The following is a 23,673-nucleotide window of genomic DNA, read 5'->3' on the forward strand; positions in this document are numbered from 1 at the left end:
TGAGAATTTTGCTGCATATAACTAGATTTTTATCTGTGTATTACTCTGAGACAGTTGCAAAGGAACTGAGAGAGAGAGTCTTAAGGAAAGGCTTGTTAAATAAAGCATCATGGAGTTCCCATTGTGGTGCAGTGGAAACGAATCTGACTAGGAACCATGAGGTTGTGGGTTCAGTGGAAACGAATCTGACTAGGAACCATGAGGTTGTGGGTTCGGTCCCTGCCCTTGCTCAGTGGGTTAACAATCTGGCGTTGCCGTGGGCTGTGGTGTAGGTCGCAGACTCTGCTCGGATCCCATGTTGCTGTGGCTCTGGTGTAGGCCGGCAGCTACAGCTCTGATTAGACCCCTAGCCTGGGAACCTCCACATGCCGCAGGAGCGGCCCAAGAGAATACAAAAAAAAAAAAGAGCATCACGATACACAAAGCTGAGAGCTGCTTCAGATCTCTGAGGGGAGGAAACAGAAGAGGAACGGCTCCATACCTCCGTGCATGGCGTCTATACGGATCTTCAGTCGGTTTGGACCAGAAAGCAGTTCTTTCAGTGCATTGAAGTCAAAGATGTTTCTCAGCATGGTAGCATAGGCTTCCACCGAGTCCACAATTTCCACTGTGAGAACAAGCAACATTGAAAGATGGAGGAACTAAACACATTTAGAAAGATTATCCTCTGAAATGATTCTGCTGCTGTAAATGTGCAATTACTACGGTAAAAGGACATTTATGGAACAGCTCCAATGTGCCAGGGCTGTTACATGATGTCTTATTTAATACTAACGACTTTCCTGAGAGGTAAATGTTAGCAGTCCTATTTTGCAGACAAACAAGTTCAAGTTCTGAAAGATGAAGTACCTTGCCCACACAGCTGGGATGGGGCATACGGGGGACTCTGGATGGAGGGCTGCCTGACCGGAAGCTCTGCTGCCATGGTGATTCCCTATCCGTTTCCACGAGAAGTATATTTTTGTGTCAAAAAATAACAGAAAATGTAACACCTACTTTGCTTTCCTTTCCTTTTTCCAGGCCCGTTGCCATCAAGACTTAATGGTAAAACTATTTTAATGAACCACTCTTCACATGCGCTGCTAAAGGAATAAAACAAATACAAGAACTTAGTATTGTTCTTGTTGTTGAATGTTCAGGGGTCTGAACATTTTCAAAATATGAAGAGCTTAAGAAATTCTCTACTGGGGTTTACTAAACCCAAAGACTATCTTCAAGATAGACCAGAGCGCTCCTTCCACTTTGTTAGGATGCAACTGTTGGCTCCTAAAGGGTAGGTTCAAGCAAAAGATGCATCCCATAAACTTGCAGACCAGGGAAAGAATACACGTCAGAGCAAAGTCGAAACTCGACTCACGTTGCTAACCATCTCAACCTCATTTCATTACTGTGACTAATCTTATCACCACATATTCCATCAATTACTGTCATGCCTTGACGGTCAACAACAAGTGTTTACAACAGCTGCTACCCAGGGAGTTCCAGCTTCGCGCCTACCATGGTCTAAGTTGATTTCACTGAAAGTAAAATCAACACCCAAGCTTTGGAATCATTCACACCTGCGTCTGAATCCTGATTTCCTTCTCACTATGTGACCTTGAGCCTCTTTTTTCAGCTCTCTCAGCCTCTGTTTCCTCATCTAGAAAAAGTGAATACTAACAATGCTGCCCTCACAGGACCACAGTAAGAGTAAAATGCGAAAACGCATGCTAAGAGCTTGGCACATAATAAAAGCTCAATAAAAGACGGCTATGGAGTTCCCGTCATGGCTCAGCGGTTAACGAACCTGACTAGTATCCATGAGTTTGCGGGTTCGTATCCCTGGCCTCCTCAGTGGGTTAAGGATCTGGCTTTGCCGTGAGCTATGGTATAGGTCACAGGCACAGCATGGATCCCACATTGCTGTGGCTGTGGCGTAGGCCGGTGGCTACAGCTCTGAATGGACTTCTAGCCTGGGAACCTCCATATGCTGCAAGGGTGGCCCTAAAAAGCCAAATAAATAAATTAATAAATAAAAGACAGGTCCTCTTATCAAGGCCATTCACTTTATAGGTAAGAAAACTGAAGCTGAGAGATGTGGAAACAACTTACCCAAGGTAACACAGCTGGTCCTCAGCAGGGCCCAGAGAGCCCAGGTCTCTAGACCCCCAGACCCAATTCCAGACCTGTTCATTACTGCATGCAAACTTGGTGGCCACAATCTTTCCAAAGATAAAGACTCTTATTCTTAAAAGCTTCAGAGGCAAACCCCTCAAGCTGGAACTAGGAGTTGGAGGGGGGAGGAGGGTGAACGTGCCTGTGAAGGGTTTGAACTTGTTTTCCAGGTCAAACTGCTGCTTTCCCAGAACCCCAAGGTCTACTTTCAGGTCAGGGCAAATCGCGTATTCTTCAATTGTCTTGCTGATTTGGAAAATCTTATCCGTTATTGCTTCCGGGGCAGGACCTGGAAATCAAACAGCAAACAGTGAGTGGGTCCTTTGCTGCAGCTGACAGGGAAACACACAGAACACAGAGCTCATCAATTCCTCTTCACTAGCACCTCAGGCAGCCAAGCATCAGGATTTCCTAAACCAAAAATTATGTTCCTGATCATCCATTCATGGCTCCTCATGTTCGGGTGCAACAAAATGAGAAGCATCTCATTTCTACCAAAAGGAAACAAAGAGCCCCCTTGCTAAAGATCAGAACCACAACGCTGGCCTCCCAAGCTCTTGGTTGTGGGTTTGTCCCACAGAACGTAAAATCGACAGTAAACTCACCTCCGTTGGAAATATTGAATTTGATTCCAAAATCTCCATTGGGTCCTCCTGGGTTGTGGCTGGCTGTCAGGATGATCCCACCAATGGCTTTGATCTTTCTAATGATGCAGGATACAGCAGGGGTGGAGAGGATTCCATTCTGTCCAATAACCAAGCGACCAATCTAGGAGAAGAAATCCAGAATGTACACTTTAAATATCAGTAAATCCAGAGCTACCCCACAGAAATGCCAGAACAGGCAGGTGAACAAAGAAATACTCTACTGGACCAGTAAAGATGTCCCTGAATGAACATCCACAGCTTGAGTTATCATTATATTGGAAGTATATTATTTTATTGTTGTTGCTGAGTAATATTATTATTGAAGTAGAATCAGCATTGCTGAACAATGCCACTCCTTCAGAGAGTTTTTTGGGGACTTTGTAGCGTATAAATTGGGTTGCTAGAAAACTCTGGCAAGAAAACATAAAGCATTCAAAACAGAGCTTGTCCAGACCAGATTCACAATTTGAATACATCAAAGAAATTCTGAGAGGCGTGCCCTAGTGTCTCAGCAGGTTAGGTAGGGACCTGGTGTTGTCCCTACTATGGCTCTGATTACTCCTGTGGCCCAGGGTTCAATCCCTGGCCCAGGGACTTCTGCATCCATGGGGGCAGCCAAAAAACAAACAAACGAACAATTGTGAGAAAACCCACATTTTTATCCACTTCAAAGTATACTTTCAATCCACATTGGGAGAGAGAATATATTCCTTTAACTAGTTCAAGGAATCCTAACCCAAAGAGAAGACTTTTGTAAACTAAAATAATCTGAAAAAGGAAAAAGGGCAAACTTTTTATGAAGAATGTTATAAAATGTATCTCATGAATTTCTGTCTCCAGTCAAGCTTGGATTTTGACATGGTGGGTTCCCAGGCTGGGGGTACCTGGGCCATGTCCTGCGCCTGGGCCGGGAAGGCTGGAAGTGTCCCTGGGTAAGCCAGCTAGGACCAGCCACATCAAAGAGCCACAGATGCTACTTTTGTGGCATTCTTAACTCACCTCCCCAGATCTCTCGCAGATGGTATCAGCACAGCTCCTTTGCTAAAATGACAGTAATTCAGTCTGTTTCATCATGACCCAAGTTCAAAAAGACGGAAGAAGTTCTGTCAGTTCCTGACTACAGAAGACATGAGTGCTGCACAGAAAGATTTATAAAATAACAAGTTTGTGCCCTTCCTCCATCCTCCCCTTGGAGAGAAGGAAGGGACAGGAATGTTTCTAAGTTTTGCATTTGTTATTTCTTCTTGCCGCACCCAAGATAAATAAGGTTGAAGACATGACTTAATGAATGTAAACTGATACAACCACTATGGAAAACAGCATGGAGCTTCCTCAGAAAACTAAATATAGAACCGTCATATGATACAGCAATCCCACCTCTGGGAATACATTGGACAAAACTATAATTCAAAAAGATACATGCACACCTATGTTCACAGCAGCACTGTTCACAACAGCCTAGACAAAGAAGCACTTGAAACATCCATCGACAGATGAATGGATTAAGATGTGGTACATATATACAATGGAATACTATTCGGGCATAAAAGAGAACAAATAGGAGTTCCCGTGGTAGAGCAGCAGAAACGAATCTATGAACCATGAGGTTGTGGGTTCAATCCCTGCCCTCGCTCAGTGGATTAAGGATCTGGTGTAGCTGTGAGGTGTGGTGTAGGTGCAGACTTGGCTCGGATCTGGTTGCTATGGCTGTGGTATAGGCCAGCAGCTGTAGCTCCAATTTGACCCCTGGCCTGGGAACTTCCATATGCTGCAGGTGCAGCCCTAAGAAAGGAAAAAGAAAAAAGAAAAAAATAATGCCATCTGCAGCAACATGGATGCAACTAGAGATTCTCATACTAAGTGAAGTTAAGTCCGAAAGAGAAAGACATATACCATATGATGTCACTTTTATGTGTCATCAAAAATATGGCATAAATGAATCTACCTATGAAACAGGAACAGACTCACAGACATAGAGAACAGATTTGTGGTTGCCAAGGGGGAGGGAGGAGGGAGTGGGATGGACCAGGAAGTTGGCGTTAGTAGATAGAAACTGTTATATTTAGGATGTATAAACAAGATTCCACTGTACAGCACAGAGAATTACATCCAATCTCCTGAGACAGGCCATGATGGAAAATAACACTAAAAAAATAATGCATATATATGTATGACTGAGTCACTGTGCTGTATAGCAGAAATTGGCACAGCATGGCAAAGCAACTACACTTCAATAAAATGTTTTTAACCGACAATATTATTTCAAGAAAAAAAAAAGAAAAAAAGAAATGGCTTGATGGTGGAAGATGTATTTCTAATACTGAAAATGCCAATGAAATGCCTGGGTTCCCTGGGGAAGTTTTCTGGGACTGTTAGCTTTGCCACTTTCCCACAGGTCACTAAAAGCTTGGCTGCCTTATGTTTAAACCCCTCCACTACCAACCACCTCCCAGGAAGCAGCTGCTTCATTCCAGGAACCTCTTGGCTCTCACGTATCTCTCTCTGAACAATTTGTTATACTAATACATATCTTACGTCCTACCTCCCTCAGGAAGCGGCAACTCCCTGGGCTCAGACAGTGGGAATGGGAACATCTCACCCTTCTAGCAGTTCCTGGGTGTGTTTCTCATGTAAATAAAAGCCTCTGGTCAAGTAGTTCCATAATTTTGACAGCAAGAGCTCTCAGATGGCAATTTAATCAGCCAGAGTGGATGGTGGAGTTATCTGAAGGCTGTGTTTGCACATCAAGCACACTGACTTTTTTTTTTTTTTGCTTTTTAGGGCCACACTCGTGGCATATGGAGGTTCCCAGGCCAGGGATTAAATTGCAGCTGCAGCTGCCGGCCTTCACCACAGCCACAGCAATGTGGGATCCATGCCTCTGTGACCTATACCACACCTCACAGCAATGCCAGGTCCTTAACCCACTGAGCGAGGCCAGGGATCGAACCCATGTCCTCATGGATGCCAGTTGGGTTCAATAACTACTGAGCCACGACTGGAACTCCAAGCACACTGACTTTTACTTGGATTCTGTATGTACTTAATGTGGGAGGGGAAACTGGTAAATGAAAATCAGGCTATGCAACCCGAGTCACGCCTTCATTCTACCATTCCCTATAGCAATGGTTCAAGACTGAGAGGATTATACCAGGAGGCAAGAGTAAGAGAGAAAATCAAGAGAAACAAGGAAAGTCCATGGTAGGTTCTTTCTCTTGAGCCCAAGAGTAGGTACAGCTGGCCAAAATACTCCCTTCCAGAGCAGACTCTTTCCCAGGCATCATCCTCAGGAATAGAATCCTCAACCTGATATTGGGGAGATATGACTCTATTATCCTCCTTCCCCTGAGAATGTCTGAGCATCATAACAGCTCCTGACTCAATCTCCCCTGCCTTTCTCCCACCAGCACCTCCTCTGCTCTACCTTGGCTGAATCTTTCCAACCTACCCCCCGGCCCACCTGGTTCAAATTCTGAACTGTAGTTCTGTGTCCCTCCCCTACTCACAAACCTTCCCTGAACCATAGGATCCAGAAACTGCACTTCTAGGTACAGACACAAAAAGAAAGCAAGGACTCGAACAGATATTTGCATACCCATGTTCAAAACAGCGTTATTCACAATAGCCAAAGGTGGAAACAACCCAGATGTCCCTCAAAAGATGACTGGATCAACAAAATGCAGTACCTACATACGATGGAATAGTGCCTTTAAAAAGGAAGGAAAATTCTGCCACGTGCTACAACATGGATGAACCTCGAAAACATTATACTAAGTTAAAATAAGCCAGATACAAAAGGGACAAGAATTGTATGATTCCGCTTATATTTAGTAGAGGCATATGCTAAATGGAATAGACAAATGGATAGACAAAAACTAGAACCAAATTTGCCAGGGGCTGTGGGCAGGAGACAATGGGGTGTTACTGTTTAGTGGGTACAGAGTTTCAGATGAGATGATGAAAAAGTTCTGGAACTAGACAGGGGCAATGGTAGCCAAGCATCATGAATGTAATGGATACCATTGAATTGTACACTTAAAAATGGTTAAAACAGCACGTTTTGGTATGTATACTTTACCACAATAAAAGGTGGGAACAAAGCCTTCCCTGGATCCCACGTATCTACCAGCTTAGAGATGCCCCCTTTGCCCTGCACCCAGTCCTGCCTCCTCACCCTCATCTCCCTTCCGCATCACTCGTGTCCAGCTACCAAGTGAGGCCTCACTCTCCACACCGCCCCCCTCTCTTTTGATAGTCAACCATGACAAGGAGCAAATTTAAAATATTCCCTTTAATTGAAAGATAGGGCCTACTGTTTTCCTACATCTCACCAAAAAAAACCAAGTTGCATTTTCTATGCTCTGCTAGTCATACCCACAGGTTCTGTCTTCATTTCTAAAAATATCTCTAGGTTTAAAGCCCGGAGGAATGAATGAGACAAGTACTATAAACAAGGCCCCGCCAATGTTTTACTTTGCTCATTAAAATTGCCTATAAATGGAGCTCCCATTGTGGCTCAGTGGGTTAAGAACCTGACATAGTATCCATAAAGATATGGGTTTGAGTCCTGGCCTTGCTCGGTGGGTTAAAAATCTGGCATTGCCACAAGCCGCAGCGTAGGTCGCAGATGTGGCTCGGATCCAGCGTGGCTGTGGCTGTGGCTGTGGCATAGACCAGCAGCTATAGCTCTGATTCAACTTCTAGCCCAGGAACTTCCATATGTCATAGGTGTGGCTGTGAAAAGAAAAAAAAATTTTTTTAATTAAAAAAATTGGAGTTCCCATCGTGGCTTGGTGGTTAACAAATCTGACTAGGAACCATAAAGCCTTGCTCAGTGGGTTAATGATCTGGCGTTGCTGTGAGCTGTGGTGTAGGTCGCAGACGGGGCTTGAATCCCACATTGCTGTGGCTCTGGTGTAGGCCAGTGGCTACAGCTCTGAGTAGACCCCTAGCCTGGGAACCTCCATATGTTGCAGGTGCAGCCCTAGAAAATACAAAAAAAGACACACACACAAAAAAATTGCCTGTAAATGCAGGTGGCTCTATGCAAATAAAAACAAAAACAGAGTATTCTGTTATCCACACATGCACCAGACAAGGGTGTACTAAAGGGGAGAGAGGAATCGGCCTCCATTTAGCTCACTAGGCTGAAAAGTTCTCCTAGCCCTGGCTCCTGGGTGGATCAGGTGTTGACAAAGCTGAGGAAGGAACACTGACTTCTACTCAAATCTGTGGCAATAAATTCTCTTTCTTACAGATTGCCCCCCTAAAGTTCCACCCACAATCAAAGGGATGTTAAAAATCATCAGAATTTAGGAGATGTTAGAAAAAGAAATCAAACTATATAGGCTTTGATAGGTTTTATCAGATGAAAGTGCTGTATCGGTCCACTAAACATTTTACGTAATTCCGTTGGGGAGCATGGCTACTTTAAATGCAACACTATTTTTAATAAGGAATGACCTTGAAAAGTCTTGAAAATACTGCTTGAGCTGCCACAGCTCCAACAAATAGGCGGTTACCGTATTTAGTCAATTATTATCGCTTTAAATGCATTATTTAGCAAACCTCAAGATCGTAAATCTGAGAAAGCCTATAGGGCCTGCCTGAATTACACATTCCTATCACTTCTTCCACATCCTTCAGCTTTGCACAAAAATGCAATGAAGCCAAATATATCACAGCAAAGGGGACAGTGTACCAGATCCACTCAACAATCCAGATATATGCGCAGAAATAATGTTCCATCCATTCTCTCCCAAAAGATTAAAGGCATCTTAATACTGTTCCCTTCGCAGCTCTCCTCAAAGATGAAATTTACAGCATGTCACATTTTATCTTAAAAATGTGTATGCGTCATAATAATTTCATATTCGAGTGCTTTATCAGCAAATTTTACATGACAGGCATTCAGATTTTGAAACTGGGTATAAAGGAAACCTCACGTTATAAACAACAGGATCTACACACACTTCTAAATATAATTTGGTAATGTATTTTTTTTTTTAATTGGGCTTTTGCCCTCACACCTGCTTAGTGTATTGTTAAAATAGACTGAAAATGAATGCCCGGTGCATTTGGCTGCGATGCTAAATTTTACGTTCTCAGAATGAGAATTGCTTCCAGGAAGGAAACAAAACAGATTTTTAAAAAATGGGTAAGTACCGAAGGACTGTGTGCTCCAAATGATTGCTAAGTGTAATCAAATCTAAAACACTAAAAATATATGTTGGCCCTACCGAGGAATTTGCGGGGCAGAAACAGCCATGTCCTGATGCCGGCCTTCTTGTAAGTCAGTGAGACTGGGCCAACTGTTAGATTGTCAAGATCAATGCTTCCTGGTGCAAGGTTCCTCCCGATGTGGTTAATTCAGCCAACACAGCTCTTCGCCAAGCAGAGCTTTAGCAGAGCCTCCTTATATTATGGGCTCACAGGAGTTATTATCTCTACCCTGCTGCACAAATTCACCGCACACAGGGCTTCTTTGTATCCAAGGTCATTAGAAGCAGGTTGCCCTGTAACAGGTCCACTTGGAAGGCTCACACCTAACATTTTCCAACCTCCTCGCAGCAGTTCTGCACGATTACTGGGACCCACAAATAACAGCATGCCCTGGCCTTTGTTTTCCTGTTTGACAAGTGACTGAACTTCAACAAGGAAGCCATTGAAAGAAAACAAAATCCTCCTCTCGGGGCTACTCATTAGAGCCTCACGCCCAGGATAGGGTGCCTCTCAAAACTAGTTAGAATGGAGATAAGGCATCCTAAGGCCGGGTGCGCTTTAAATGCCTAAAAGCAACAGGCACCTCTTTAAGCAACAGGCACCGAGAACAACATAAGAAGTTGAACTTACAGTCCCATATCCCAAGGTGACTAAGGTAATTTCAGGGTAATATCACAATACACCATCTCTGAAGTCCCAATGAAACTTAATTGGATGTTAGTAGCACTGAGATATGTGCACCACACAAATCTTGGTACTTGTGTATATTTCTGCAGAATTAAGAGGTTATGTGGAGAGCCAGAAGCATAGCAATTCTAAGCATATACCAACCCCATTGGCGGCTGCCATCTGGACTATTGTTTCTATTGCCGATTTATTAAAATACCGCCCGTCTCCACCAACTACCAGTGAGGATCCCTGGCGATCTTTTAGGTCTATGGAAAAGAATATACTCTGGATGAAATTCTCCAGATAGCAGGGCTTGGCCTCAAAAAAATAGGTTTTCTTCCGCAATCCACTAGTTCCTGGTTTCTGGTCGTAGTAGGGAGCTGTAGTAAAAGTCAACAGAGGTAGAGGACCTTCTTCCATTTTTCTGTATTTCCCAGAAATCCATTCATCAAAGTCACTCATCTTTCATTCCCACCACTTGGCTCCGTGAAGGTCCAGGAAGCAGTCAAAGGTCCCCCACAAAGAGTCTGTCCGACCTGAAGCAGCCACGGTGTTGCCTGCGTCACTAAAACAGAGGTCTTGCCTGGATGCTCATTCTCAAGGAGGAAGCAGGGTTCATTCCTGCTGTCAGCGTCCCTTGTGAAAAAGCTAATGGCCACCCACTCGCCCACACCCACACCCAGAGCAGATCTCCAAAGTTGTTTTGATGAGGACACTCTGCCCACATAAGCCGGCCAAATACCCTTCAATTATTTTTGCCTCATTTCCCCGTTAGGGTGGAGGCGGGTCCAGAGGGCACTGCACGCAGCGGACTTGAGTTACCAACACCAGAGCAGAGCCAGACTCTGCTCTGAGAAGCAGGCAAAGACGGAGCAAGTGCAGTCAGTCCCCGAGGCCGGTTCGTGAACAAGACACCCTGATGCAGCTCTGCTGCTACTGACACCCCTTAAACCAGAGCCTCCCTGGGCAGTCATCACCGAGAGGCCATCTGCAGCTGAAGTTGCTCCATGCCCTCTCGCAAGTTAAAGGTCAACCTTAAAATGGAAGTGCGGGATCTGTTACCTCTGGTTTCCTTCTATCACCATTATTTTGATGCCCAAGTGATGTGTGACTTCCCACATGCAATCCCAATTAGAAGGAAAAAATCATCTAACAGAACAGATGTATTCCTTGGCCAGGAAAGCTTTAACAAAAGAGAATTCAGTTCTAGAAGAACAGACATCCACAAACACGCCCCGAATGACCTACGGCCAGGTCGTTCCCTTGAACTTATGGAAAAATGGGGATGAAAATGCACAAAATCCTTGAAAACATAAGCAGAATGGGGTGGGGGGGCGGGATGTTTTTCTGAGTGCATAAGGTGTGATCAAGTCACTATTTGGAAAAATGGTATGAACATAAGATTAAATCTTGTGTTTGAATGTTCTCAGCTTTAAGTAGACTTGACTTTTAAGAAAACATTTTGAGTGAAGCTGTTTAAGTCCTTTGCCTTTGAAGAACCTAAGATGTTTAAAAACCTTCTACCTGACTAAATTTAATCACCAATTCCACTTGATCCCTATGATTTTATTTATAATCTATTTCAATACATACATGTGTGTGCTTTATCCAGCTCAGCAGAAGGTGTCAATTCCAAAGCTCCACTGTCGAGGTTTTGGTGAACTTGTTAAGGGGACTTAAAAAGTAAATCAGGGAGTTCCCGTCATGGTGCAGCAGAAATGAATCCGACTAGGAACCATGAGGCTGCGGGTTCAATCTGTGGCCTCACTCAGTGGGTTAAGGATCTGGCGTTGCCGTGAGCTGTGGTGTAGGTGGCAGCTGTAGCTCCCATTGGACACCTAGCCTGGGAACCTCCATATGCCACGGGTGCAGCCCTAAAAAGATAAAAAACGGAAGAAAAAAAAAAAGTAAATCAGGACTAGTTAGGCCACATGTATGTCTGGGGACTTTGAGGTACATAGAAAAGTCAGGTGTTCAAGGGGAAAGTGAGTAATCAATCCCTTGAGAAACAAAACCTGAGTATTTTTCTACTAACTTGACAAGCCAGGTCAGAAAGCCATCAGGCCCTGGGAACAGCGGGCTGCCCTCTGTGAGGCATGAAAGTCTCTGTGGTCCAGGGGCTTCTCACACAGCACCAGCAGAACCAACAGACCCAAAAGCAGAAAGCAGGCCACTACCAAGGGAGCCTGGCATCCCTCACATGGCACACGGGCTGGCCCATCTCCAGGGAGGACCTCAAGACACAACATTAAAACAAAGCACAAAGCACGTCCATTAAGCTGAAAGCTAGTTGGCCAAGGACGATTGTTTTTTATAGTTTATTTCTGTCTCTTCTTATTTTATTTATTTATTTATTTATGCTTTTTAGAGCTGCACCCATGGCATATGCAAGTTCCCAGGCTAGGAGTCGAATTGAAGCTGCAGCTACAGGCCTATGTCACAGCCACAGGATGCCAGATCTGAGCCACTTTTCTGACCTACACCACAGATCAAGGTAACGCCAGATCCCCGACCTACTGAGCAGCTCCAGGAATCAACCCACATCCTCATGGATACTAGTCAGATTTGCTTCTGCTGCACCACAATGGGAACTCCTTATTTAGTTTTTAAAACTAAAATTCTTATGAAATAACCTTGCTTTCTATAGCTTATTTCTGCCTCTCATTTAGTTTTTAAAATTAAAATTCTTGGAGTTCCTGGCGTGGCACAGTGGTTAACGAATCCCACTAGGAACCATGAGGTTCCAGGTTCGGTCCCTGGCCTTGCTCAGTGGGTTAACGATCCGGCGTTGCCGTGAGCTGTGGTGTGGGTTGCAGACGCGGCTCGGATCCCACGTTGCTGTGGCTCTGGCGTAGGCCAGTGGCTACAGCTCCAATTCGACCCCTAGCCTGGGAACCTCCATATGCCGCGGGAACGGCCCAAAGAAATAGCAAAAAGACAAAAAATAAATAAATAAATAAATAAAATTAAATTAAAATTCTTATGAAATATCTTTGTTTTATGAGCAGTAGTTTATACACTCAGTGTTTTCCAACTTACCACAAATGCAATTTTTTTAATTCATATCTTTTAAGTTTGGTTGCAAGTTTTCTCTGGTTTTAAACAGGCTTGCAGATTAAGCCAGCATATGGGTCTTGACATGTTTAATAATAGATCCAGATTTATGAAACATCAACCCAATAATCTTTCCATCGGGAATAACAGAGCTAATCCACCACATAATTGGTAGTTTCCCTAACAAGATCTTGAAACCCCAGGGTAGATTCAGGGATACTTGGTTGCATGGGGGCTCTGACATCCCCCACCAAAGCCTCTCTGCTCACCCATTCCAGCACGTTCTCCGCTGGTGGTCAGCCACTCTCTGGAAGAAACTCTTTCTGAAACTGGAACTAGGAGAGTGATGTTTTTCTGGGGCCTTTTCCCACACATCTGTTTATTTTTTTTACAGTTTATGGTCAATGCATATCAATTCCATAAAATGAGAAATGGTAAATAATCAAGGCACAACTATGAAAATTCAAAACAGATATTCAAGGAGTTCCCATTGTGGCATAGCAAAACCGAATCTGACTAGTATCCGTAAGGACACAGGTTCGATCCCTGGCCTCACTCAGTGGGTCAGGGATCTGGTGTTGCCGTGAGCTGTGATGTATATTGCAGACGAGGCTCGGATCCTGTGTTGCTGTGGCTTCGGTGTAGGCTGGCAGCTGTAGCTCTGATTCGATCCCTAGCCTGGGAACTTCCATATGCCATGAGTGAGGCCCTAAAAAGCTAAAAAAAAAAAAAAAAAAAAAGCTATTCAACACACACACACACACACAAACCCACACAAGCATCAACATGGGCTTGTTTGAAGCATAAGCTCCAACAGGTGTTATTTCAAAGGATGGCCTACATGCTTGCCATTCTTCTTGAAGACACTGGCCACATCAGATTCCAGAGCACTTCGGCTTATCAGCGTGTGTTCATATGAACCAAAATTTGTTTCTAAAAATATGTTTTTACATTGAAACTGTTGTAAAAGTGACACTTCTTCAGAATTAAGTCTGCTCTTAGGCCTAGTATCCTAGTATCAGTTTTTAAACATCTAAAAACTGACAGATACAGAAAGTGTTCCTCATGTAACTATTCTGATTCTTTAAAGGTTAAAATATATACAGTCTAAAGTAGTTTAAAAGAATCACTGCAAGCTGAATAATGCCCTTCCTGTCCTAAATCCTAATAGCTGGCATGCTACTTTGGGGATGATTTTTTCTTTCTTCTTTTTCTTTTTAGGGCCGAACCTATGACACATGGAAGTTCCCAAACTAGGGGTCAAAGTGGAGCTGCAGCTGCTGGCCTACACCACAGTCACATCAATGTCAGATCCTTAACCCGCTGAGCGAGGCCAGGAATCAAACTTGCATTACATATACTTAACCCACTAAGCCACAACAGGAACTCCCACTTTGAGGATCATTATTTGTTTGCCTCACAATTTCAAGAGTTTTAAATACACCTCTGCAGTAAGAGCATCTTCACGTTTAAAACATCATTTAATACAAATGGGAACAAACAGCAGTGTTTGAGCATCGAGAAGTCCTACATACGAAATCTGCGGAATAGATTCACCAGGTGAACCCGGTCCCCCCAGGGAACATATATTCTTTGACGTCGCTGCATGTGAGCCAGTTTTACGGTGAGGCATGGGCTGGAAAGGCTTCCATCTCTCACAGCACCTGCACTTGCTAATGCATATCCAGCAACTTCACATCAAATCAAAGGTTCCAAGCAAAGAGCAGTGTTTTCACCAATGACATATGTCAGTATGGTGTTTGTCAATACGCAAAACCAAACCGAAAAGATGTAATCCTTGCCCTAGAAACGCTTCTATTCTAAAAATGGGTCTGAGTCCTAATTTTATGGACACTATAGAAATCGACCCCATATAAAAATATTGCCAGAAGCAGCCATGTTAGATGGACTGTGAAGTGTGGTAAAAAGAAGAAGCATTAAAAACATTAAGCTTCCTAAGACGCTCCGACTAAGTGGGGCAGCTATTAAGAAACTCATTTGTTTCAGCGCGCCAGCAAAGGTTGAACTTCATCTTCGGAAACGTTACTGTCGAGCATAGCGAGCCCAATTTGGCCAAATGAATTCGCCGGCATCGCCAGCACTCCTTCACAATGACACAAATTACATTTAAACCATATGGGGAATTTCAGGATTACTCCCTTCAGACGGGGAACTTTCATACGGGTCTCGGGCCCCATCAATTTCACCATGGCAGAGTTATGGACCCCCTTTGCTCCCGGCCTCGCAAAGACTCCAGCTCCCACTCTGATCAGCCAGGATGCCTTCCTAGCAGAACACAGCAGAAAAGGAAGACGTGCCAGTCCTTTACTCATTCTAGCTTTCTGTTTTCCCGTGGACAACTATTTCCTGGGTTGCTCACTGCTATGTCCCAGGGCTCATGGAAGGGCTGGACTCCAGGCCTGAATAGGTTGAACTCTTCACACCAAGAATTACTCTTTAGCAATCGCCACCAGCGTGGGCACAGGGGATAGAACTGGCAACCCCGCCTCATACCGCAAGCACTAGAATGAAAGCTACGAACGGGACTCAAAGCAGCAGGGAACATCAGACCCCCAGAGCCCTGCGCTTTTGATGACTGCAGGTGCTTGCCTGAGGGCTTGGGGTGTTTGACTCCCATGACAGGAAACACAAGCTGGGAAAAGTCATTCATTTCGAATTGAAAAGTCAAACTCACAGCAACACTGGATCCTTAACCCACTGAGCAAGGCCAGGGGATCAAACCCACATCCTCATGGACACTAGTCGGGTTCATTTCCACTGTGCCACAATGGGAACTTCCATAAAGTCTATTTTGTGTGGAAATTATTATTTCTGTAGGAAATTTTAAGCAGGAAGAATATAAGCAGCTATGTTTTTGGAAAGTTGAGTGGCTGCCAGTGGTGCATTCGATAGCTTGAAGGAGAGACTGGTAGAGGATTAACCAAGGTTTGCAAAAAGGACTCCCTCCTCAGCTGGGGAGGCGCCGAGGTTCCTGGTCTCTGTGCTTGTCCAGAGCTGCTCTTGCACCAGCCTCCTACACCAGACTTCAACTTCGAGTCCTTGGCCAGTGTGGGTCCCGTCAGGTTATTTTCCTCCAACGTGAAGACACTACCTGAGCACCTGCTTTCCTCCAACACCTTCTCCATGTAGCATCTTCCACTCAGCCTCCCTCTTCTCTGAGAACTGTCTCCTACCCCCACCCACAAGCCACAAGGGTGGACTCCTAGGGCCACATTTGTACTACAGGACACTGATGCCAGGCTATGATGACCAAAGGCGGACACCTGACTAAGGGCTGAATCGCTCAGATTTTCTCTCGTAGGAATCTAGAATTAGAACTCCTTAGAGTCCTGTCGAGGCACAGTGGAAACAAATCTGACTAGTATCCATGAGGATGCAGGTTTGATCCCTGGCCTCACTCAGTGGGTTAAGGATCCAGCATTGCCATGAGCTGTGGTGTAGGTCGCAGAAGCGGATGAGATCTGGCATTGCTGTGGCTGTGACAGAGGTCAGCGGCTACAGTTCCGATTCGACCCCTAGCCTGGGAACTTCCAAATGCTGAGGGTGCGGCCCTAAAAAGACAAAAAGAAAGGACTCCAAAGTGTACCAGTCAGATTCAGCTGGTCCTCGACCTGGGAATCCAGGTAAACTCAGCAGCCACGGGGCAGGGACGTCGTGTCATAAGAAGATCTGTATAGTATTGTGACTGGCCGCCAGATGACACATGACATCTCTAAGAGCTGGGGGCATAATGTCCAGAAAGAACTGGAAAAGAATTCGGAGTAGAATCACGAAGAATGCAGGTCAGATGACTTCTCAAGAGGGCAGGGGCTGCAGATTCCTAAGATGTGAGAATAAGGGACTGTGGCTGTGAACACAAGCCACCTGAGACTCCCCATTGGCACTGGTGCGTTGGACTGGGGGGTTCCACATCCGAGTTCCGGTCAACATGCACCTCCCCCAGCCAACAATGTCACCCCAATTTGATTGGAAAGGTAACTCCTAATTGCTTGGAATAAGAGAAGAGTTTATGAGTTGGGCCCTTTTTAACATAGAAATACTTGGAATTACTCTAGACAAGAAGAAAATCAAACCCACAGCAGAGAGAGAATAAAGCAAACTTTAAATATTAATATTTTTGCAATACGTTTGGGAGAAAAATCTAGGGATATTTGCTATTTTAAGTACATTAAGAGAATCTGGGATATTAGTTTATCTAACAGATCAACCCTATGATTCCAATTTATAATGTAGAGTCGAGTAACTTATTTTGACATAATGATTTTATTTTATTTATTTATTTATTTGCTTTTTAGGGCCACACCCGTGGCATATGGAGGTTCCCAGGCTAGGAGTCAAATTGGAGTTGTAGCCACCAGCCTATGCCAGAACCATAGCAACACCAGATCCGAGCCATGTCTGCGACCTACACCACAGCTCACAGCAACGCCGGATCCTTAACCCACTGAGCGAGGCCAGGGATCGAACATGCAACCTCACGGATACTAGTCAGATTCATTTCTGATGCGCCACGACGGGAACTCCCAACTAATGAGTTTAAATGTAAGGGGGTAAGACAATTTTATGCAAGTGATAAACATTACTGGAACATTCAAGAAAACTTTGAAGTACCATATTTATACATTTAAATCACCAGTTGCAGACAGTTTACTATAGTATTTCAGGGAATGGACAGATAAGACCAGACTGACAGGGTGGGAACCCAGCTCTCCCAGTCATGGGCTGTGTGATCTTAAACAAGTTACTTAACCTTGAGCAAAGTATTTAACCTCTCTGTATCCTCATGTTCTCATCTTTGAAATGTGGACTGAAAATAGCACCTCCTTAGACTTACCGTGGTGATCACTTCATATATTGCAATATCAAATCTTTAGGTTGGACACTAGAAACTAATATAATGTTAGGTGTCAATTATACCTCAATTTTTTTAAATGCATCTCTTTTTTTTTTTTTTTTTAAGGGTTGCACCTGCAGTGTAGGGAGGTTCCCAGGCTAGGGGTCGAATCAGAGCTATAGCTGCCAGCCACAGCCACAGCCACAGCAATGCCAGATCCAAGCCATGTCTGCAACCTATGCCACAGCTCACAGCAATGCCGGATCCTTAACCCACTGAACGAAGCCAGGGATGGAACCTGTGTCCTTATGGATACTGGTCAGATTCATTTCCCCTGAGCCAGGACAGGAACTCCAAAAATGCATCTCTTAAAGACCATTTTTTTAAAAAAGAAAGAAAACAGTACCTGCTGCATAGGTTTGTTGGATAAAGACATACTGAGTTGATAAATGTAAAGAGCTTAGCACTGGCTAGTTGGAGTCCCCTGCAAGCCCTACGTACGTGTTGGCTTTTATGACTGCCCTGAACAGTCTGAAGATACGCCAGTCTGCTGTCCCACTGTTGACCCACCCATGCAGTATGGAAACTGACTTTTTGCATTCATATCATCAGGCACTGTGCACCACAGGAAGATGACAAACTCAAGCGGTCAAGCTTTTGGTCTGAAAGGAGATACAGAAAAGTCAAGGGATTGTTAAAAAAGGAGTAAAATCTGGGAGCTTGCACAGAAGCTCTATGCACATAGAGAAGAGAGAATTTTTGGAAGGCATCCCCACAGCACAAATGCCATTCTTATTTTTTTATTTTTTTTGTCTTTTTGTCTTTTGTTGTTGTTGTTGCTATTTCTTGGGCCGCTCCCGTGGCACATGGAGGTTCCCAGGCTAGGGGTCGAATCGGAGCTGTAGCCACCCGCCTACGCCAGAGCCACAGCAACGCGGGATCCGAGCCTCGTCTGCGACCTACACCACAGCTCACGGCAACGCCGGATCCTTAACCCACTGAGCAAGGGCAGGGACCGAACCCGCAACCTCATGGTTCCTAGTCGGATTCGTTAACCACTGCGCCATGACGGAAACTCCCCATTCTTATTTTGTGTAGTTAAATCTAAAAACAATCTCCCCACCTTGAAGATGCTACAGGCTTAGGAATCACTTTCACACCAAGCGAATGTGTCACGAGGACTCCTGTTTAATTAGAGATCACCAATATTCAAGCATTTTGATTTATAAAAACAGCAATGTATATGGTTCATAAAAAATTTTTAGACATATTTTGCTTTTTGGAGCATCCTCAAAAAATTTTTTTTTCATTTGAATCCCTGAATAAAATGCTATAAAATTGGGTTGTGATGATCATTGCACAACTATAAATGTAATAATTGAGTTAAAAAAATCCCTGAAGAATATTTGTTTGAAGCTAATAAAGTATTTTCCCATATTCTGGCTATTAACCAGACCTATGAATTAAAAGCCCTTGGTAAAAAGAGGGCTCAATCTAAAGAACAGCTTGATTTTCAAATAATTCACGGGTGTATGTTTCCCTCTTGTGGTAGAAAATGGAAACACATGCGGGCCCAACAAGGAGTGGACTAACCAGCTCCAGGGGCCTTGTACGACTCTAGGGGGGACCCTTCACCTGGAATACGATGGGAATCGTGCCCTTTGGAGTTTTGTGGCAGTGACTGGCCCTCTATCAAATAATAAAAATGTAGCATATGCCTGGACTCTTAAGAAGACAAGAGATTGGTGGGGTTATTCTGTCTCATCTCTTAAGAATTTTTCCAATTACGTGGCCTGGCCAAACTAGGATGTCCTGCTGTAAAGAAACCACACGAAGGTGGCTACGAAGACGGGATGTCTTTTCTCCGGGTTCTTTGTGAGCCTGAGTGTCTATAAAATGGGGATAGTAAAACTTCTTTTCAAGGTTCTGACATTAATGCGGAACGTGCTTGTCCCCATGCCTGGCCACAGGCAGCCACTCGATGGATGTCACCCAAACCACCAACATAGAGATTCTGACAAAGACCCGGCCCTTCCTTCTGACACATCCCCTGACCTCTACAGCACGTGGATCCGGGCAGGACAGAATCAATGCTGTGGGTGAGTCTGCGTGAATATCCACGCCGGGCCAGGGAAAAGGGGGACGAGGGGGGTAATCTACAGGCCCTGCTCTAACCGGAGGGCTTCCATTCAGAGGCTGAATCTTGCCCTTGCCATTTTCTGACTCTGTATGGTCTTTTCAGCCTTAGTTTCCTCGTTTGTAAAATAGGGACGGTGCATTGAGAGCTGGTGTACAGTAGGAAATAATCACAGTAGGTCAGGATGTGCTGGGCAGGGCCTCAGGTGCTTTACAAGCATGAACTTAATCTTCACAATCAATCAATCAATCAATCAATCCCAATCTCTTGAGTTGCTGAAAAGATGAAAGGAGATCATGTGAAGGGCATATCAGGGTCCACAGGATTCCAAGTAGGTTCCATGCAGGTTTAACAACAACCCTGTGAAGCAGACAGCCTCACTATCCCCATTTTACAGACGAGGAAACTGAGGCTTGGAGAAGTTAGATGACTTGCTCAAAGTCTCACAACTAATTAATGGGAAGCTCGGCTTTGATGCCCGTTTTAATGCCAAAACTCATGCTCAGACTGAAGGGCTCCTTTGGAGGATCAGGGGCATTTTAACTTGGAGAAAATTAAGAAGAAATACATCCTAGATGACTCTCCAGGGATACTGTGCAAGTGTGAACTATATGAGTTTTGGTGTCTGTACAACCCACGGTATCGGTGGACAGAGCACAGGTGCTGTGGGTTGACCTGGACACCCCACCAAAAATAAAATGTGTTAGAGTTCCCACTGTGGCACAGTGGGTTAAGATCAAGCATTGCCACAGCTGTGGTGTAGGTCGCAGCTGCAGCTTGGATTTGATACCTGGCCTGGGTACTTCCATATGCTGCAGGGGCGGCCAAACAAGAAAAACCAAAAAAACCCCAAAAAAACAGATATGTTAAATTCTGAACCCCAAATACCTGTGAATATGACCTTATTTGGAAAAAGGGCCTTTGCAGATGTAATAAAAAAAATTTTTTTTTTTTGTCTTTTTTAGGGCAGCACCTGCAGCATATGGAAGCTCCCAGGCCAGGGGTCCAGTTGGAGCTACAGCTGCTGGCCTACACCACAGCCACAGCAACAGCAACACGGGATTCAAGCCGCGTCTGTGACCTACACCACAGCTGACGGCAACGCCGGATCCTTAACCCACTGAGTGATGCCAGGAATCGAATCTGCAACCTCATGGATGCTAGTCGGGTTTGTTAAACCACTGAGCCGTGCTGGGAACTCCAGATGTGATCAAATTAAGATGAGGTCATACCAGATAGAATGGGCTCCAAATCCAACCACTGGTGTGTTTACAAGGAGGGGGAGAGTCGGAGACAGGCATGCAGGGAAGAAAGCTGGTGAAGACAGAGGAGTTGAGTCACGAGCACCAGCAATTGCGGGCAGCACCAGCAGCCAGGCAAGGCAAAGGCATGGTCAGAGGGAGTGTGGTCCTGCCAGCACCCTGATTTGGACTCTCAGCCTCCAGAACTATGAGAGCATACGTTTCTGTTGTTTCAAACTACGCAGTTTGTGGTACTTGTGTTACAGCTGCTGCTGCAGGAAGCTAATAACAATAAATGGGTAAAAGTGAAAAAGCCCAACTCCGGGACAGGGGATCCCTTTGCAGCTGGGTGGCTGGTATGAGAGAGAGGCCCTAGGGAGACCCCTTCCCATGCCCTTTTCCTTTGTTGGTTCTTATCACTAAATAACATGGTATGTGCCATGGCTTGGTTTATGTAAACCAGCCTCCCCGCCTGCTCAGTGGTGAGAAAGACAGCACCTCATCCACCTGTAACCCCAGTGCCTGGAATGAAGCATAGTGGATCCTTAACAAATATCTGAGTGGCTAAATTGTTGGGGTGAAAGTTAAATGGCCTCTGTGACTAGGGTTTCTGATGAACAGAGGTGAGTTTTTCCAGACTGTAGTCAAGGAACTCGCCCCCACTTCTGAGACCACGTCAACTATAAAATTACTCCCACCATCACAGGTAACTTCCCAAAGCACAAGGGATCCACCACGGAGTGCCCTCCGCCTGAGAACTGGCATTTCCAGGAGTTTCTACAGCACACGGACTTGTGCAGTAACAATTAGGAACAGCACTAGAAACTGCAACACTGAAGGAAGTGGAGCTGTTTAGTCTGTGTGGCTGAGGCCAAAAGCTTGTGCTGCCTCCGAGGGGAGCATCGCATAATTGCAGGCAGAGGGGGGAGGGCTTCATGGTGCTCATCCCAGAAAGTGAACTTCAGGGTAGGGCAGGAAAGGGGTGAGTGAAGAGTTAGAGACAGAGACTAAAGCTACCAGGAGAAAAAGGAGGTCAAGGCTGGACCAGTGTTCCAGCCCCTTCACTAACATCAGAGTGAGATGGATGGGAAATTGTACAGCCGCACTGTATCTGTCTCTCTCTCTCATTCTCTCTGTGTGTCTCTCTCTCTGTCTCCATCTCTGTCTGTCCCTCTCTTTGTCTGACTTTGTCTCTTTGTCTCTGTCTCTCTATCTCTCTCTATATATATATCTGTCTCTGTCTCTCTATCTCTATCTCTGTCTCTCCTTCTCTCTCTCTCTGAGAAATTTTTGTATCTGTAAATGTGTGATTTGCCTTAGGGCACTGCACATCATTCATTCTACAATATGGATTGAGATCAACTAACCCAAGTTAAGACACTGGCCCTGATGAAAACATCAGGTCACATTAGATGGTTATATGCCAGGTAATCTGCTGGGTGAAGACAGACAGTCACCACAAACAGAGGCTTCCTGTGTTAGTGGACCATACTGTGACCCCAGCCCCTTTATAAATAGCTCGTTCCATTAGTTAACCTATGTCCCCAGATTCTCCCTTCCCATTGGGATCATAAGGTAGTTCTCAGACTGAGTCTTAGACTGGCCTGTGTATAATGACAGCCTCGGGGTTAAGGACCTATGTGGGGATCATCACTGGCTCCCTGCCATCTACCTCTGTCCCTGTGATGCAGGAGTTAAGATGATTCTATTTTAAAGCCAAAGCCTGTGGCTTCCTTTCCACAATGGCCTCCTTGTTATGCCCCAGCCGCTGCCTCTATGCAGAATGTCTCCACTTACTCCTGACGTCCTTTTCACCATCGTGTAGGACTTGGCTCAGACGCACCTCCCCTGGAAGCCTCCTCTGACCACCCCTTGGTGCTCCCCATGACACCCAAAGGAGGCACCGTCCCCGTCCTGCAGTGCCCACTGATGACGAGCTCCACATGGCACTGGGCCCTGCCCATGCACCTGCGTGTCCCCTAAGAGCACAGCCCAGTGCTGAGCAGTGAGAAAATGCTCAGCAAATGTTGGTGAGACAGCTGTCCAGGAGAAGCTGCTGGAGCAAGCGGACCTAACCAACTTTTATAAAAACAATTGCCCTAAAACGTAATGGGTAGACGTGGTATGTGAAAACTAAACACTGTGACTAGTACTGAAGCTATTCAGGGACAGTTTCACTTATTTGGGGGTTTTCACTGGGTTCTTTTGAGATAACTGAGAATCAGCCTGACCATGTATTTCAGAAACCTAAAATTATGGAGAACAGCCCCCACCTTGCCCCGTCCCAGGCCCCATGCATGAAACACTTACTGCCTGTAAGAAAAACATTTCTGTTCTGAAATTTATAGGCTAACAGATGTGGAACATCTTGATAGGTCATTGGCCAACTGGAAGAAAAGAAGTGAACTGAGAAGGTAAGAGCTGCCCAGGGGGACTAATAGCAAAGAGACATTTAAAGCATCTGTATTTCCATCAAAATCCCTACTCCCCAGTGTAGCAACCTGCTCATTATGACTGTGCATGAGGCACTAAGCTAAGTTCCTACCTATTATCTTGTCTTTCCTAGAGACACATCTATGGCATATTATTTTAATCTTACAAATGAGTAACGAAAAAAAGAGTTCAAGTAGTTCACCCAGTTAATAAACAGCATATCCAGGCATCCAACTCAAGTCTGTCTGACATCGAAAGTTA

The 23,673-nt window shown here is 44.9% G+C and overlaps 1 protein-coding gene across 4 annotated transcripts in view; it reads right to left on the minus strand.

Annotated features, from left to right (window-relative positions):
- PGM1 (phosphoglucomutase 1) overlaps positions 1–23,673 on the minus strand; it is a 67,709-nt gene that overhangs the window by 26,338 nt on the left and 17,698 nt on the right. For 2 of the 4 annotated variants that reach the window (XM_021093573.1, NM_001246318.1), the window contains 3 exon segments: positions 2,760–2,922; positions 2,297–2,443; positions 482–607 (listed from right to left, as the gene is read on the minus strand). In XM_021093573.1, coding sequence (XP_020949232.1) covers positions 482–607; positions 2,297–2,443; positions 2,760–2,922 — 436 coding nt within the window. 4 annotated transcript variants of the gene reach the window in all.

This window comes from Sus scrofa, chromosome 6, assembly GCF_000003025.6.
Source record: "Sus scrofa isolate TJ Tabasco breed Duroc chromosome 6, Sscrofa11.1, whole genome shotgun sequence".
Taxonomy (NCBI): domain Eukaryota; kingdom Metazoa; phylum Chordata; class Mammalia; order Artiodactyla; family Suidae; genus Sus; species Sus scrofa.